The 18904-nt window shown below is 43.6% G+C and overlaps 1 protein-coding gene across 1 annotated transcript in view; it reads left to right on the top strand.

The window, feature by feature from the left end:
* Positions 1 to 16934, top strand: part of adamtsl4 (ADAMTS-like 4) — a 30982-nt gene extending 14048 nt beyond the window's left edge. The window contains exons 5-17 of the mRNA XM_079275519.1: positions 1656 to 1758; positions 7479 to 7618; positions 8054 to 8258; positions 8714 to 8898; positions 10279 to 10438; positions 11007 to 11267; positions 11442 to 11571; positions 12130 to 12334; positions 12846 to 13019; positions 13112 to 13291; positions 13758 to 13937; positions 14082 to 14229; positions 14349 to 16934. Of these exons, the coding sequence (XP_079131645.1) occupies positions 1656 to 1758; positions 7479 to 7618; positions 8054 to 8258; positions 8714 to 8898; positions 10279 to 10438; positions 11007 to 11267; positions 11442 to 11571; positions 12130 to 12334; positions 12846 to 13019; positions 13112 to 13291; positions 13758 to 13937; positions 14082 to 14229; positions 14349 to 14479 (2202 nt within the window). The 3' untranslated portion in view covers positions 14480 to 16934. The remainder of the gene's footprint in view (positions 1 to 1655; positions 1759 to 7478; positions 7619 to 8053; positions 8259 to 8713; positions 8899 to 10278; positions 10439 to 11006; positions 11268 to 11441; positions 11572 to 12129; positions 12335 to 12845; positions 13020 to 13111; positions 13292 to 13757; positions 13938 to 14081; positions 14230 to 14348) is intronic.
* Positions 16935 to 18904: the final 1970 nt, after the last annotated feature.

Genomic DNA, 18904 nt, shown 5'->3' with positions numbered 1-18904 from the left:
AAATTAGTCTGTTTTAAAACAGTGTGAAACCGTGGCGGAGCGTAACACATAAAGTTCCATGAGCTGGTTTCACACTCCACGAGAAGAGAAACAACAGATGATCCTTATGAGTGCCTTGAGACATGACCGCGACATAAATTAATTCACTCTCTCACACACACACACACACACACAACACAGTGAACGTGTGAATTTCAGCAGTGTCAATGAGTGCATGCTTTGAAGGTTTATCCATGAATGTCTTTTAGTTACAATTTGTCGCAGAAGCCTGTTCACATGGGAACTGTTGGTATGTGTGCGTGCATGCCTTTGTGTGCACATGTGTATAAACTTGACTACTCCCTTGCTCTTGTCTCCCGAGATGAGTGACTAGGAACTTTCCAGCTGTTTGTGACAGCTGTGAACGTGGCGACTGATCCACAAAAAAAAACAAAAGACAAGAGGAACGAATCAAAGAAAGAGAGGAGTGAAAGACAAGATGGTTGTAGAGCTGACAGAGATTTGAGTTGCAAGGAAATCTGAGAACTCTGTCTGCGGCATGTGAGAGTGTGTGTGTGTGCGTGTGATTGAGCCAGCTGTACATCAGAGGGCTGTAAACTCAGTGTTTTCTGACCAGACAGGATGGTTGTGGCTTCCCACAGTAATGATACCTGATGAGTGTGTGCTTGCTTGCAGCAGTGGAAAAAGTATGCAGCGTTAATACTCCATTATAAGTGAAGTTCCTGCATTCAAAATGTTAATGTTAACTAAAAATACAGAAGTATAATCAGCAAAATGTACTTCAAGGAATAGTTGGACACTTTGGGAAATATGCTCATTCTGTAATCCGTCTGATGAATATGAAGCTACCGCTAGCAGCCGGTTAGCTTAGCACAAAGACTAGAAGCAGGAAGATGAGCTAGCCTCTGCCCAAAGGTAACAGTCGGCCAGCACCTCTAAGGTGTTAGTCAATCAACTTTAGTCTTAGGTCTGCAGTACAATTAGTAAATACTTTTCACAACTGTGTGTGTGTGTGTGTGTGTGTGTGTGTGTGTGTGTGTGTCCCCGTCCCACAGGACTGGGGCATTGTGAGTTATGTTCAGTCCAGCATAAACCAGCAGATTTGTCTCTGCCTGATGTTTCAGCTGTCGTTTAAGTGCAGGTATGCTAAAATTCTTTCCACTGTACGGCTCCATAAGGACTCTACTTGAACGAGCACAAGCTGGACATGTGCTCATACACACACGAGCACACGCACGCACACACACACACATGCACATCACATTCTGTGGTCATGCACTAAAAGCCACGGTGGATTTATGTGTGCAGCCGCTTCCAAAAAACCTATTATGTCCATATGGTTCTGATATTGTACGCTCGCTGACGGCCAAAAGCAGCACGTAGACTGTGTGTGTGTGTGTGTTTTTGTATTTGTGTGTAGGCATGGCGTGTTTGCGCTTACTTCTATGATTCCAATTGAATTAAATGAATGAATGAATTCCTTTTATTTTTTATTAGCGGTGTTTCCTTTTCCTCACAACAGTCCACTGCAGCCTTCCTTCTTCAGGTAGCGGGAGAGGAACAACCGCCAGTTTAATAGCTGGGTGATTTCATATTAGTTCAATGTGTGGCACTGCATTTTATACTCTCTGTCTCCCTGTGTATCTGTCCTCCAGGTGTGTGGAGGAGCTTCGTTGGGCTCCAGAGAAGAGCAGTGTGCTGCCTTTAACACCCAGGAGTTCATGGGTCGCCTCTACAACTGGGAACCTTTCACTGAGGGTGAGGACTGCGTTAACACACACACACACACACACACACACGGTAGTTAAGGGTTTAGCTGCAAAGTGCTTCAATGTGATAATAGGCTTACTGTGAGAATGAAATGCTGGGAGAGGGGGAAGGGGGGTTGAAAAAGCGTCAGTAAAATGTGTGATTAAGTGAGTTCAATGTTGCTCTGGTATTAGTGTGTGTTTTCAGGCCTTTCACTGCATGCCCAACCCACCGCAATCCCTCCCCTCATTGGCCTGCAGTGCATGTAGCGTCAAGGGTAGTGAGAGTCAAGAGGGAAAGAGAATGACTGGAAATCAATCTGCTTTTATTCTTTGCACAAAACACTCTCTCTCCCTATTCTCATTTTCCTTTCATTTGTCCAACATGTCCCTTCCTCTCCTGCCAAGCGTCTCCTCCCAGCTCTGACTAAGCACACAGATTCCTACCGAGTGAGATAAAGACAGAAAGAGAGAGACAGAGAAGGGGAGGTGAGAGGTGATGGGACACAAGTGTTGTCACATGACCAGTGGGAGCAAAGAGAGACAACGTGGCTTGCGTGTGTGTGTGTGTGTGTGTGTGTGTGTCTCTCTCTCTCTGTACTGTATGTGTGTTTGTTTACTGCGGTGTTAAGTGTGCAATAGTTCAGCGCAGTGGAGATTGTGTCTATTTATCTTTGTTTTCCAATGCTGGAGGGAAGAGAGAGAGAGAAAACACGAAACAGATATTTGAGGAATTTGAGAGAAAGGGAAGAGTGGATAGAGAGAGGATTACAAACATGGGGGTTTTGGGAGTGAGAGATCGGAGGAGGGGAAGACAAAAAGCACAGAGAAACACAGCTGTGAGATGATAGCAACAGTATTTGTCATTAGACTTATGCTTGTAAGCCTCTGTGTATTTACAGCATGATATCATTGGCTTGTACTGTAGATGAATGGCCAAATGTTTGTGCATGTATGTTTGTGTATCTGTCTGTCTACACACGGCATGATTTCCACAAATGGCGTCATACACCCAGATAAATTAAAGAGACGGCTACAATATCTCGAATGGCAGTCACATTTGTCTTACAGTATGTAGCACCATGTTGCCCACTTCTACATTCAGGTGGTTTTGAATTCTCAATTGCCTGTTTATATGGATGCGAGTGTCCTGGATGTGCTCGGGTGGTTGTCTCTCACCCACCATGAGCTGGTCATCCCCAGGCGGATGTAGACGTGCTAACATCTGTGACGGGAGTCGTCACAGCGGTATCAGCTGGAGTCTAACTGCCTGCGTAAACACACAGGGGCTTTTCCTTTCACCCACCACCCCGGCTCTCCGTGTGTTTGTATGGGGAAAGAGATTACTGTATTTATCCTGAATGTAGCTGCTCTTACATTCTTTCTATGTGCTGTGCGTCCTTGCCTTCTGCTCTGGCTTATTTGTAAACCAGCGTGTCCTTGAGAAGAGGACAGGAAGGAAAGCAGAGAAAAACCTCTTGTAGGGGGGTACATGGGTATATCATGGTTCTGGCATCAGCATAGTCACATCACTGGGAGGATTTGTTTGGATAAAAGAAGCCACCAACTGGCAGATGTCACATTTATTGGTGGCGATGAGGGGATACAGTACTGTGTGTGTCAGAGGTATTTGCAGATGACGTCAGCTGGTTTCAGACGCACATGATCAGTGCTGTAGATGATCCATTTCCACTCTGCTAAGTAAACTGTATCGCACTGTTTACTTCAGTCCGGTCCCATTGGCTGCAACCCAAATCTTCATATCTCGCTTCCCATCAACACACTGGCGGCTGTGCGGAGTGTGCGTGTGTGCGTGTGCGTGCGTGTGTGTGTGTGTGTGTGCGTGTGTGTGCGTGTGTTACGACATCGAATGGTGTGTTGGTCATTTTTCTCGAGCTGCACTCATCTGTCTAGGACTGCATTTATTTCCCAAAAGTATTCATGTTAAACCGTGCAGTCAGCTCTTGCTACTTCGTGTGTGTTTTTCCTGCCTCCAAGGTGACAGCCCTGTTATGTACGAACTGCAAAGTGTTGTGGCCTTTGGTTTGGAAGTGGAAGCTTAAACTTTAAAGCTGCCACAATGGCTAAAAACCACAGAAGTAGTAATGTTTCCCCTCACAAGCTCAGCCCCTGAATAATGCTACCTCTAGTTTTGTAAGCACTGCACGTGCAGGTGTTGTTTTACTTGAATATTCCCTTTTTTCAGGCCTCATCCCCAGTCCGCTTACCCATCCTCCCCTCTTCCTGTCCCCCTGCCGCTCTCTTTCTCTCTCCCTGTTGGAGTTTGTTTAGACGGAGAGATAGTGGGGAAGTATATTCAGACAACATATATTCCACTGTCTGAACACTAAGCTCAGAGAGGGAGAGAGAGAGACAGTGGAAGAGACAGAGAGGCCCGAGAGCGAGGCGAAGAGAGGAACAGGGAAGCGGAATCAAGTAGCTAGAGACAAATGAAAGATAAAGGAGCACAAATAGAGAGAACAGTTAAAGATGATTAGGAGTTGGAGAGCACTCGAACATCAGGGCGGGACAAAGAGGAGATGGAGAATGAGCAGGAAGCATACAGAGAGAGAGGCAGAGAGTACATGAGTGGCAACACGTCTCCCCCTCTCTTTTCTGTCACTGTCACCGTCTAATCGCTCAAAGATAACTATGACAGACGGAAAGAGAGAACAAGGGTGGAGAGAGGTAGTGGGAACACTGCCTTCCTTTTTCTTTGTTTCTTTTTTATATATGTACTGTATATCTGTCTCTGCAATTATCAGACAGTAGCAAAAGAATGGGTGCAAATAAGCAGAAATATGTGAAGAAAGTTTGGCTCTTTTGGGTGTCGGTGATGAACAGTGACTCGTGCTTGCCTACCAATTATTTTACGATATGCCGCCACCAAGACATTAATGTTAATTGAAAACAGTTAAATCAATAAAATCAGTTGGTAAAATTAAAAATAGCAGATTTGTTTCCTCCCACATTTTAATATCAAGTACTTGAAAAGAACAGATGCCTTTTCTGATAAAATGCCATCAGATTACAGGAAGCTGTTGAGGGTCGGAGTAATAATACAAATACATATTGTTTTGGCCTCAGAGACAATAAGACAACACCACTTCATTCATTTTCTTTCTCTTACTGGCACTAGATAGTTTCCACATATGCTGATGACATGTTGTATTTTTACAAAGCACTTACGTTTATAATTTATATTAGCAACGAAGTAAACTCTGATCAGTCTATTGCTGCACCAATGAATCTGTTTCTGCTTCCTAAAGTATCGTACGGTCCATGTTTACCCATTCTGAAGGACCACTACTACATGTTCGCAGTATATTTGGAAGCGAATTGATGTACCTAGTTTATGTACCATACCTTAGATAAACTAAAGATAAACATCCAGTCTGAGTCAATTGCTTCACGTGTATGACTTCCTGACCACTTCCAGACACTCCTTAATGTCCACAGATCAGGATGTCTAACTGGCAAAGGAACAAACCTGTACATGGTGTCTCGGGCCAAACTTAAGTGTTTTTTGTCGAGACTCACAACATGACTCATCCCTGATGCAGGTGTTTTTTTTGGGCCACTTTTCAGTCATTAAGATCATACTTGGTTCACTCTGCCCTCCCAGCAGTGAAATACTCCAAGATACCGTAGCACCTAATCCTTCTCCTTCCTGAAACAATAAAAAAGCATCTTAACACACCAGATTTACGAATCCTTCTCTTCTGTGTGGAGGTTCGCTATGTACCCGTATGATGACTTATGTCATCCCTGTTGAAGTGTTGTTGCATTTCAGCGTAGAGAGTCAAAGAACAGAGATGTTTGAAAGCCAACTGTACACTTTCTGCGTTCTCTCTTGGACACACAAGGTGAAAGCTGGTATTTGACCTTTAGTCTTTGTTCTAGTATCTCTGATGAGCATCTTGACTTTGAAGGGGCCTTGGGTTACTGGCTGATGATGGTTTATTGAAGTGGGAGAGGCAATCTTCAGTGGTATTACATGAAAATATAGTGGCATTGGTGTGATACCCGAACAACACTTTGATTCTTTTTAAATGTCAAAAATATTTCACCAAAGAAGCACTTTTGGAGAGAAAACCTACTTTTCAAACCAGGACAGAATGATACAATTGTACCACAGTTAGACCACAAGGTGTCATGCTGTTCATATGTATTATATATATTATATTTAGAAGTATGTGAGAAGTCACAAGAAGCACAGAAGTTGTCCTTTAAACCCTGACCACCTGGTGACAGAAACTCCTCCCATCTGCAGCTAAATGTCTGACCCTATACTCATGCTATATGTTTATAGCTCTATTTCACACACCACACACACACACCAGCCCTGCCTAAAGGCCTTTAACCCCTGTAAAACCCCAATCTCCAATCTCAAAGAGAGTAATAAACAGAGCTCACTGTCCCTTCTTGTGTTCATCACCTATTTTTCTATCTTTTTATGTATTTTTTAAAGGAAAAGTTCAACATTTTGGGAAGTATATGCTAACTCACTTTCTTATCACAAGAAGATAATTTCATGTCTGTATTAAACTAATGATTCACCAATTTAGAAAATGCTCCACAATAACATTGTCGGACTCACAATGGACAGTTTTTTTAGTGTAAAGAATGTTGCAGCAGAATCATGGCGCTATCGGCTTTTTTAGTCCACACATTCTTCTATCTTGTTAAAGTGTTCCTACATTACCCACAATGCAACTCAACAGATTTGGGTGTGTTATGCTAGTAGCTGCCTCAAGCCTTTATCTTCAAGCTGAGATGAGGAGCGTGCAACAGAGGTCTGGTGAACTCACTTCGTCTTCACTCCACGCCACCAGATTCTTTTCTTTCTCAAACTTGTAGCCCCTTCCGATGCTGACTCAAGTGACATCACTTGAGGCGATTCATCACACTTCGCACAGCTTTCTTTTGAGCTAAACAATTACTTTGCACTACTTTTTTCACGTACGCAGCAGTGGTTAGCTTATTATAGACACTGGACGAGCCTGTCTCTGTCCAAAGATCAATAATGCACCGACCAACACCTCTAAAGTTCACTACCACACATTGTGTTGCTTGTTCGTTGAATCATTACACAAACAAATATGTTGTATTTGTTATGTTTTGTGGTTTTAGTGGGACACATGTGGTGTAACTATGATCTTCTCATTGCATTCCTTTAAACCTGCTCATTGTTTTCCACCACTCAGACACACTGTTCTGTTGCTCCTCTACTTTCTCAACATTGTTTCTGTGGACCCCTCCCGTATTCCCTTGTGAGATCATCTGTGTTCTCCACACGTGCCACTTCTCTCAGTGCTGAAAGACTTCAATTTCCTCTTTTACCTTGAAGCTGTCTTCCTTTTCTCTTATTCGTCCCATCTGTTCTTTTCTTCCTTGTACATCTATACCTGCTGTGTTTGCCCGTTGGGTTCCTCTCATAAATCAAACCTTCCTCAGGCTTGTGTTTACACCTCTGCTCTGGGTATGTAGCTCCTGGGATGGTGAAGCAGTGAATGCATTCACACAACTGAGCAGCAGGGGAAATAGCTAATCACTCTGGGGCTGTCTGACAGTCGGGGAGGAAGACATTCATCGCTCAGCTGGGTCTTCTCAGCGCCAGGCAGATGCAGAAAGAAGCTTCACAGATTTATGCGGACGATCTCACAGTCAGACTCTTATAGATCAACAAGTTATGCAATAATCATCCTCTCCTCTGTCCCTGTGTTGCAGTTGGTGCGGACAAACAGTGCGAGCTGACCTGCAGACCTGCGGGCTATCGCTTCTATGTCCGCCAGGCCGAGCGTGTCAGAGACGGGACCCCCTGCTTCAACGTCACCTCCAACGATGTGTGTGTAGAGGGGCGATGTCTGGTAAGTGCATTTATATGTGCATGTGTGGGAGGTTTCAGCTTCAGGTATCTGAACCCAAATCCATCCTGTCTAGTCGGAGTTGACAAAATCCAGAACCTCTCCGTCTCAGGCTGATTCAAGCCTGGCATTCAGATTCAGAGTGGCTCCAATCTTTTTTATTACCCTGCTCTGGGCCTCTGTTCTCTTATTCTCTTATTCCACACTTCTGTTTCTGGCATAAATCCGGCCAGCGATAGTTACCAATTGCACAAGCAATGGTGAAATAAACACTGGTGATGGATGTGAAATCTCAACCACATTGGAAAAGCTTTTCTCTGCTCTGTCCCCTCCCCTCCCCCCACATCTATTTTGTTCCCCTCCCCCACTCCCCCCCCCCCCCCCCCCCCACATTGTCTGACCCATCACTCACATCTTTTCACCTTCCTCTCCTGCCAGACGGAGGGTTGCGATGGGGTACTGGGCTCCGGCTCTGTGATTGACAAGTGTGGAGTGTGTGGTGGGCGGGAGAGCTCCTGTCGGAAGGTGACGGGAAGTTTACAAAATGTCACGGTTCCCCTTGGTTACCACAAGATCCTGGACATTCCGCCCGGAGCTACGTTCATTGACATCACAGAAAGGCGAGCCAGCCCTAATTACCTGGGTAAGAGCGAATAGACACAAACCAAATCATGCACACACACGCACACAGTTTAAGGTTTCTTACAGACTGGTTGCAGCTCCAGTTAAAGTCAGATGTTGGCAGGGATTTGCAGATTTGGTAATGAGATTTGGCCTACGGGCATGTGTGTGCTGGCCACTGTAAGACTGTAAATTGTGTGCCCTCATAGGCTCCAAGCGGATAAAGCTTGTATTGTTAGAGCCCATAAGGAACCAGTGAAGTGTGTATGTGTGACTGTTCGTCCTCCCGTTTGGTAATGAGACAGAACTCCAAAGTCTGTTTGTCTGTCTGAGAGTGTGTTTGGGTTCATGGGGTTTTCTTAAGAATTCACCACTGTGTAGACTAAACAAGATCAAAATAAGAAACGGAAACTTAACTCAAATCATGCTTCACTCCTCCTGTCTGCCCTTCTTCACACTCCACCCTCTTTTCTCCAGCCATGAGGAGTGGCACGGGGGTTTCAGTGGTGAATGGGCGGTGGGCTGTGGACCCTCCTGGGGAGTACCAGGCAGGAGGGACTACCTTCACCTACACCCGACCTAGAGCACAGGCGGAGGGGGAGGAAGAGACGGGCGAGTCCCTCAGGGCTCCGGGACCAACCAACACACAGCTACAGCTATATGTAAGAACAGTGTTTGCTTTAACCCTGTCAGCAAACATGAGCCAGCGCATGGCACAATTGAGTGAATGATAAGAATCAGACACATACACACATGTGTATACACAGAGTATTTAACATCGCGAGAACGTTGTCGTAAGCCTGAGGCTGTGCTCTCCTGCTCTGTGTCAAGATCTTCCAGATAGCCTGGGTTATTTTAGCATTATGGTGGGATAAAGACAGCTGTACCAAAGCTTAGCCTGAGCCACATCAGACTATCCAGGGCTTAATGATAACAATTCAACCTCAGGCTAAGATCTTAATAAAGAACAGAACTCATCTGCTGCTTTACATCCAGAAGTCACAGCGAAGGAGGGGGTATAAATAGCAAGCACCAAAGCCACTGGAATCACCTGCATTTTTATGGCTTTATTTTGATTTTGAAAAAAGACAAAAAGTATATAACCACACCATTGGCACTGTGAGGGCGTATTGCTCATTACACGCTGGGAAATAAAATGTTGGATGGATAAAAATAGAAAGACAAGTCAGCTATATGTAGAGCCTTGCAGCTGGTGAACAAAGTTAAGTTTGGCCACAGAAAAAACCCCAATAAAAAAGACCAAAACAGAAGTGTTTATTGGTTGTTCTCAGGTTCCTTTTTTTCTGTTTAGCATAAGTTACACCCCAAGCTACACCCACTGTTTGCTCAGAACTTGGTTTTTTTTCCAGCTCCTGCTTGCATTCAACAACTTTACTTTATTCTTACAATCACATCAGCATGGCAGAGGAGAGAGGTCAGGTAAACCTATACGCTCATTGCCAGCTACTTCAACCAGGGGCGTTGTGTTTCATGGTCAGCATCTTAACTACTAGAAGCTGCTTAGCTTAGCATAAAGACTTGAAATAGCTCGTCTGACTCTGTCCAAAGGTAACAAAATCTGCCTAGCAGCACCTCTAAAGCTTAATTATCACAAGTCGTTTGTTTAATCTGTACAAAAGCCAAAGTCAATCCGTTTAATTGTTGTTGCGATATGTCACTCTTGACCAAGTTGCAGCATTGACAGATAGAGCAACTGCCAGAATTGCATTGACATCTTCGGCAAAAAATAGCAGACCCAAATGTTGTTGCCATAGCTGATTAAGTTTAGATGGATATGTTACGTCTTGTGTGATGGTCTGCAGGGTTTCATAATAAGAGCGGGGACACATCGCATACACGCTGCTGAGGCATCCTTGAGCTTGACAGTGTTTCCCTGCCAGGGCAGAGTGGCTCGTCCTGGCCTTTCAGTGCGTTTCTCGATGGGCATCTGTAAAGCGGTTTTAGGGTGTTTCTTGTCATTGGCTGGTTTTTTTTTTTTACCTCTAACTTTGTCTGTTCTCTCACCCTGCTTTGCTCTCCAGATCATTTTCCACAAGGAGAACCCGGGCATCAACTATGAGTTTTATATCCCCGTGGAGAAAAAGGAGCTACAGAGGGAGAGGCTGACGGAGAGGGAGAAAGAGTGGGAGGCACCCAGAGAGAGGCAGAGGGAGCGAGAGCCAGCGAGGGCACCCCTTCGCAGTACGTCTCTCGCACTTCTACTTTCTGGTTTTATCTTCTTCTGTTTGGCTCACTTTTTGACAGCCATGTTTTCTGCATGTTTCATACAGCAGCACAGAGACACTGGATTCTCCACAGTCCTGTTCAGCACATAGTTAAGTCTTATCAAATGCAGAATTGAACCCTAAATCAAACATCTCTGGATTTGTTCTTTCCAAACTACTCGGGGAAACACTATTCAGAGCCATGAGAGTGATGGACGTGTTTATGGATTAGGATGGGTGTGGTTGTGGTTGTGGGCCAAAAGGGAGGGATTATTGTGCAAGTGTGTTTGTGTGTTTGTGCGTGACCTAGATAGGAAGCTATCTGGTCCACGTGGTCACTGCCACGAGACCCTGACCTCATCATGACATCATTAGCATCTGACTCACTGCCATTCTTGATATTTCAACATTCGTGTTCCGCCTCTTCCTTCACTCTTTATCTCTCTTCTCTCCGTGTATGTTACCTAAAGTTCACCTCTCTCTCCTACCTTGCCTTTCCTTTCTAATTTGTCTAAATGTCAATCTCTTGTTTTCTTCTCTCCCAGGTCCTCTCACTGTGTCAGTAGAAGACCCTCCTGCTCCTCCTCCCATTTCGGTCCCTTATTTCCCCTCCTCCTCCTCCTCCACCTCTGTGTTTTCTCCCCCCTCCTCCGACCGATTGGCACTTGAGAGGTCACGTCCTCGGGGCTCTGCACCCAATAGGAATGCTCGGATCCCCCCTCGCACTGACCTGCCACCGGACACTCAGTCACCATTTGTGTGGAGGAGAGGAGGGCTCACAGAGTGCTCTGCTTCTTGTGGCAAAGGTCAGCGTTCATAAATGCTTGTTACAATCTAATTTCAGTGTGACTCTTTTAAAATGACTTACTTACGTTGGATTGAGTGATGTCTCCCCCCTGTGGTGTGTAGGTGCAAGTACAAGGACATGGAACTGACGTATCTCTCACTCTGTGCATCGATCCATCGTTCTCTCTCTGTAGGTTCTCAGAACAGAGTCATTCTGTGTATAAACCGCCATACAGACGAGGAAGTCCCGGAGAGGAACTGTGACTCTGCAGCCAAGCCGGTTCCTGAGGAGGAGCCTTGTAACACATATCCCTGCCCTCCATTGTGAGAAAACACGCAGTTACCTTGAAAAGACACATCATATATGTATATTTTACTTTATATTCAGCTCTCCAGGAAGCAAGTGCTTTTTTCAAAGCTGATAATTCACTGCATGAAAACCACTCTGCAAAACATCCTTTATTAGGTATTTTCTTTCTGTATGTTGAGTGCTTAAAGTCGTATTTTTTAAGAAAGAAATATCTGCTCGTGTGGTGTAAATATTTTAATTTGTTTCCAGTGCAAATCACCTTGTTTTCAGGTATTAAAAAAACAACAAAACTTCTTTATTCAAGTGTTTAATTTATGGAAGTTTCTACTGTGAACAGATTTATAGTATGTCACTGCACAGGCAGATCAATTAAAGACAGAACAGACTTGATAGGGTGGGGATTTTTCTCAAGGAAAAAGCATCGGATAATGTGATAAATGCACCTAATACACACAGTTAGATTTTATTGAAGTCGTGTGCATCTGACGCCATGTGAGTGTGTTATTTTCCTGTAATATTTATCTTCAACACGTCCCCCTCTCTCCCTGTCGCTCCCTCCCTGTTTCCTTCAGCTGGGAGGCCAGTTCATGGTCAGAGTGCAGTGTGTCCTGTGGCCCCGGGGTGCAGCAGAGGCAGCTCCAGTGCAGGCAGAGCTTTGGGAACCGCTCCACCATGGTCCACCCGCAGCGCTGTGCCAACCTCACCCCACTAGAGTCCACACAGCCGTGTCAGATCGGCCTCTGCTCCCATTGGGAGGTCAGCCCCGACTGGAGCACGGTAGGTCAACAATACCAGTATGCTACTGGGAAATGTATCTGCTAACGGGTCTGCAGTGAAAAGAGGCCAAGTAATGCATCTCAGAGTCTGAAAACACAACAGACTGAAAGTAAAAGAGTTTAAGGAGTTTTAACTTTGGAGTTATACTTTTTAACAATGGCAGTTTGTCTTATTATTAAGTTCAAAAATTCCTTCATCGGGTCAGCATAAAACTATTTCAATACTTTTCCAGTCAGAGACTGCTGCAGAATCTTTTTACTCATTTCTCTTTTGCATTTATATGATGTATTTCTGCGCTTATCTCTTGTTTCTGTTTTCCTGCTGCACAAATAACTGCCCTTTGGGAACAAATAAAGGATTAATTGATTGATAAGCAGCTGCAAATCTTTTTTGTCAACGAGTATTTGATCCACTTTAGATTTGAATCAAGTAAATGGGGATGAAATGCTTTGTACCGTTTCTTTCATCTGTTTGTAGTCATTCGTGTTTTTCTCCTCTTCATTTGTCACAGTGCTCAGTGGACTGTGGAGTTGGGAGGAGGACGAGGAGTGTGCACTGCCTTAGCGATCAGGGCAGCGTGGTGAACGAAAAAGAGTGCAACTCCAGGGCTCGCCCACAAGGAAGTGAGGAGTGCAACATGGGCCCCTGTGTAACCAACTGGTACTTCACAGTCTGGTCCAACACTGTGAGTAACACACATACACAGAAGCAAAAAGGAAGAAACATCCACAGCACTCAACAGTGAGCCTCAACCCGATCTTCCACTTTGTCCCTCAGTGTTCGGCGCAGTGTGGCCCTGGGGTGCAGAGGAGGGAGGTGGTGTGTCTGACTCGAGGAGGGGTCAGAGAGGGTGGAGGAGGAGGGGACTGTGTTGGGGACAAACCGGCAGAGATGAAGGCCTGCAACGGGGGTCCCTGTTTGCCAACAACTATGTGGTACAGCAGCCCCTGGACACAGGTAGGTTGGAGGAAGAATGAATGAAACACAGAGATGAATGGGGGGGGAAAACATTTGATGGACAGAATGTGTACAAGTTGTTTTACTGTATAGTAATTGTAAAACGTGAATCGATTTTAACTCTTGTTTTTTTTGCTTTTCAGTTTGTTTCCGTTATAAGTTTCTATTATAAAGATATTGTTGTTTTGATGCCTAGCACAAATGTTGCATTGTCAAAAACGTTAGTGCAGAGTGTGCAGGAATTCATGTTCCTTTCCGTTTCTACAGTACTAGATGTTTTTATTGACCCATAGTGACTTTAATTTGTACTTTAAGTAGTCTTTTGTGTCATCTTACATTTCATTTTATTCATTGAGGTTTTTTTTTTGTTGCATGTATAGATTTTGTATGTTTGTTTTGGAGTAAACGAGCATTCATATTGCAGTGATAGATCCAATAAACACAGCTACTGTATTCCTTCTTTCAGTGTAATGTCCTATGTGGGAATGGAAGTCAGCGACGAGACATCATTTGTGTCCAGAAGTTGGGGAATGATTTTACTGTCGCACCAGCCCATGAGTGCGCTCATCTGGAGAAACCTGGCGCGGTCCAGGAGTGTGAGATGGGAGAGTGTGAGCCACAGTGGTTCACAACAGAGTGGAGCGCGGTGAGAGACGATGGGAGAGAGAGAGAGCAGGACCTGAGAATAAAATGCTGGAAAAAGAAATGATGCGACAGAACAGACTAAATCTACAAATAATGATTTATTTTAATTAATAACCCTTTTGTTTACACTCTCTTTTTTTCTCAGTGCTCACGTTCTTGTGGAAAAGGCATACAAATGAGGGAGGTACGGTGTCTGGCACCAGACAAAAAGCACAGCCATGAATGTGATTTGAGCACCAAACCTGAACAGGAGCAAATCTGCAACACAATACCCTGCAGTCCACAAGTCACAGGTATGTGTGTGTGTGTGTGTGTGTGTGTGTGTGTGTGTGTCTGCGTGACCATGATGTGTATACATACGTGTCTTTTTCTTTCTTGCCACTAACCTCTTTCTCCGCCTCTCTTTTCACAGATGACAACTGCCGAGACAGACGTCACAACTGTGTGGTGGTGGTTCAGGCCAGGATGTGCGTCTACTCCTACTACAAGAGCGCCTGCTGTGCCTCGTGTACCCAGAGTGCTCAGCGTGCCAAGAGGCACTGACCAGCCAATCACACAGACAGCCCTGGTGCGCGAGAAGTCAAGGATCAGGTCAAAAGAGCTGACCCCCCCCCCCCCCCCCCCCCAAATAAAAAGGCTGTAGATATGGAAAGTAGACATAAACCTTGTGGTGGCTGTGCGATAACATTTTGCTAATTCCTCCTGATTCTTCAGGTAAAACACTGTGAAAGCAGCCGGTTCCTTTTTCCAGTTCTCTGTATTCCATGAGTTTGTCTGTTAGAACCACATATTCCACTGAGAGCGCATCTGTTTACTCGTTACGTTAGCTTTAACAGCTTCATGATGTGTCACACAGGGCTGAGTGATGCATTGATGTGATCATCTTAGGCTGATAGATTATAATGGAAGATGACACCTCTGTGTTCCAACAGCAAATTTAGCCTTTTTTAATGATTCTTTTTAATCTACAGCCATTTAAAACAATGCAAACCACTAATTATGAAAAGAGACGTGCAGAACAAATAATTACCATTTGTGCTAGATACACTGTATGTTGTAGTGTATGTAAGATCTACTGGAATAGTGTCTCTACACTGCAGACCCCCAACTAAGCTAGAAGGACTTCATTAACATATCGTATATCTTTTTCTGTTTGCCAAAAAATATTTTCTCAAGCGTCGTCTTATTGTTCAGTTCAGTATTTGGACGGATAAACCAAAGGAGTGGAGTGACCATTGCAGTTAGTGACCAAATATATCAGAGCAGGAAGAAGTGAGAATCTTCCCAAACAAGTAGGATAACATGGATGGTAAACAAGCAGCACAGACTGCGTATTCATGCCAGTTACAGATATATCTTTTTAATGAGTGTTTTTGGAGCTGTGTTTAAATTCACAGGTTTGAAGACTCATAGCTGCAGTTATGTTTTTACTAAAGTCAGCACAATGCTGCTCACTAAATAGACAAAACAATAAAGTGTTCTTCTTTACTTTTCTTCTTGTCAACAAATCCCATGAAAAGACCAAACCAGCAATGCGTTAGTCTGATGATGTACATTTTTGGCTTAGAAATATATAGTTTCTTTTTTTAAGGGTCAGTAATTTTCTTATATAACTGGGATAAACAAGAGAGGTTTATTTGTTGGGGACTGTTTTCCGCTAACACACGTCAGTATTCATGCCACCAGGCTGGTAGATTGACTCAAAATAAAAAATGTCCTCCAATGCATATGCGTGGCTCATTTATACGTTTTTATCGTCGTTGTTTAAATGTCACAGGGATTTGTGGGATTTATTGACAAAAAGCAAAATATAGAATATTTCCTTTTACTACAAACTTGGTCATGCACAAGTCTGAAGATGTAAAACGATTCACTAATGTCACATTTTAGTGATAGCACCATGGCGATGGTGTGGAGGTATGAAACATCTTCGTGTCCTCGAAAAGTATTCATGAAGTAGTCATAAATTCTAAGGGCTGCACGAACAAGCATGTAAAATACGTTTAAAAAATAGTCTGCACACTACATAATGCTTCCATGAACATTTAATTGACAGTGGTAATCAATTAGCTGTTCATGGGAGCATCATCTCGGGTGAAGACTATTTCTTCCGTCTTTTACATTTTTCATGTCCTCGCTCTTTTCTCACCTCATCTCATTATCTTCTCTTTTTGCATCCGTCGTCACCTTCATGGGCGGAGACGATGAATCTGTCCTTTGAGAGTAGGTGAAGCCATAATTAGAGAAACCTCGTGTTGACTGAGAAAGCTGCTTTCTGACAATGGTCTTTTAATGAGTTAGTTTATGATACAGATCAAATGCCATCATTCTGCTTTGACCTGGAAGTAAATATTTTTGCATTCTGAGGCGGCAATGTGTGTGTAGGTACTCTTTATGCCTTTTCTCTCTTTCTGTTTTTACTTGGCTCTTTTTCTCTTCCTACACCTCCCAAGCAGACATACACACACATTACACCCTGCCCACTCAAAGGTGAGGAGTCTTCATATTTGTCAGATATGTTTTAATGTCTATATTTTTTTTGGAACATAGTAAGCGCTTGTGTTTTATAGAGAAGTGTTGTTGTAGACTGCATTTAATCACATCTAACTGTCATATAACTATTTTGCATTTGACAAGAGAATCTGTGACTTTATCGTACGTGTGAGTTTGGGATGTTTGTCTGTGTGTGTGTTCATGTATGTGTGTGTATGTTTGCGTGTTTTGCGATCGTGGCTTTGAATGTGTCATTCTTGTCTCTAATTCCTTGTAGTAAAAAATACTTTTTATATAAAAACAAAAAAAGGATAGTAATTTATCTATTATCTAAAGAACATGTAATTTATTTTCTTGTTTTAAGAAGCTGTAGCAAAATGTTTTTGTTACCACCAGAGTATATAAGATTGTTATTGGTTTTTTTTTTATCATGCAAAAACAAAAAAAAGTGTGTAAAGATTATTATGTCAAAGCTTCATTTTAAATAAAACAACACAGCAATGAAGTAGAGTGTCGTGTATACTTTTGCCCAGTGATTAAGGGTGATATAGCCACTTTCCTCCAAACGTTGAGTCTCATACATGAATGAGCAGGCCTCGTTATCTAAGAATGGAGTGGCCTACGGAGCAAATGCCTCTTTTTGGTATCAAGCCTGCATTGTGACGAGTTATTTTTAAATAGTGCGGGTTTTTTTCAGAATATTGAATGAGCAAAGTTGATGTGGTCATCCGAAAGATATTTTGATTAATTACTGTATTTAACGATTTGACGTGGATGTTTCTCGATACATTATGTTACCTGGTCAAAATGGCATCATAAAATCAATTCACGAAATCCATCATGAAGCATTTCATCATATTAATGTCTGATACCAAAGAAGCGTTTCCAAACATTATGCAGACTCGTCCAAGCCCACAGTGCATGACACGAAAAAGCATATTCTTTGACAAGTACAGAAAGGTCAGATATGTCTTGATGCCTGAAGTGTAAATGTAGGAGCGGCTGTAAGTTTAAGAGTTCAAAAGAGCCGTAAAACTAAGAAGAGTTTGGAAGTTTAAAGGTCGTAGCCACTTTGTTAAACTAAACGTTTGCTAAAGTATAATAGAAATGTGCATTTAAGAGCGGTGTGGTTGGATGCTGGTGTACCAAGTGGCAGTCCCCATATAAAGAGATACTCAGTTCATGAGTCCAAGTCAGTGTTATTTTCTAACACCGGGGTGGGTCTTCATGCTTTTTCAAAGCCTTATCAACACTTTTAGGAATACAGTTCTGTTGGACAAATACTAATTTGGTGTTAGTCAGTCATTTAAATGTACTACCTCACTTTACTGAGTGTCAGAATACTGAAATCCGCCTCTAAAATATCCATCATGTGCAGGTCTTGAATTGTAGAATGTAACTTATGGTTATTTCTATAGGATATTTATTGAATTTTGGACAATTGTTTCATAGGCCCAGACCATTGATATTGACCTGAATCATCATTTTTAAAGTTCCATGAAGCCCTAACTGCAGTGTCTACAAGATAGACAAATATCAAATTGTTGCCTAAAGGATGTAGGAATAGTCTGCTTTGGTTACAAAAAAAAATCTGAGGAGCATAAAGTTGAGGTTTTCCTTCATCAACATCGCTGCTCTCACACTTGCGTGCGTGCTAGCTGTTTCCTCTCCGTCGTGCAGGGAGGCTTAGCGGCTCCAGTGGCGTGCTGCCTGCACACCGTTGACCTCCTCAAGGCGCCGCGTGCCTCCTCTATCGGTGCCGGTCTTGTTAAGAAAGCCCCTAGTGTGGAGAGATACATGCAAGTGTGTGTGTGCGCGCGCTGTGTGGGAGGGGTGTAGCCTATATGGTGGATGAATCTGGCGGGGGCTGCTGGCTCACAGAGGGCACGAGGCAAAGCAGGCAGATGGTGACCTTTTGGAGTAAATTACCATGAACCCTGACTCTCTCTTTTCACTCATATATCTCTCCTTCCAAGATTCTCTGCACTCACGCACACATCAGAGATCATTTCTGGGAAAATGTGGCTGTTAGTTTGTTTAGCATTCAAATTGGACGCTGCCTGCTTTTATACCACAGTAAAATAGCCCAATGTCGCCCGGTTTTTCAAAGTGCAGGCTGTAAAGTAGGCCAACTCCAACCCCGAGCGATCTCTCCTTCTCTCTTTCTCTCTGTCACACATTTTACTCTGTGTGGGTGTGAGCGTGATTTCGGGCTCGGGCGTGAACAGCTGTAGTAGTCGTGACTGCGTGCTCGTCGGCGGCGGCGGCGCGCTTCGGCTTCACGGCAAGAGGCATCGTTTCAGCACCAAGGCCAGAGCTCGCGGCCAGAACAATAGTCGGCTTCGCGCACGGTCTCGCCTAGGCATCGTGTAAAAAACGTTTCACAAGCAAACCAAGGGTTTAAAAACACTACTAATACCTGTGAAAATTACACGAATATAATATCAAAACAGTACATATAACACTGACTTTAAC

The sequence above is a fragment of the Melanostigma gelatinosum genome (assembly GCF_949748355.1).
Source record: "Melanostigma gelatinosum genome assembly, chromosome: 9".
Classification (NCBI taxonomy): Eukaryota; Metazoa; Chordata; class Actinopteri; order Perciformes; family Zoarcidae; genus Melanostigma; species Melanostigma gelatinosum.
This window is presented reverse-complemented; position numbering and strand designations above follow the sequence as displayed.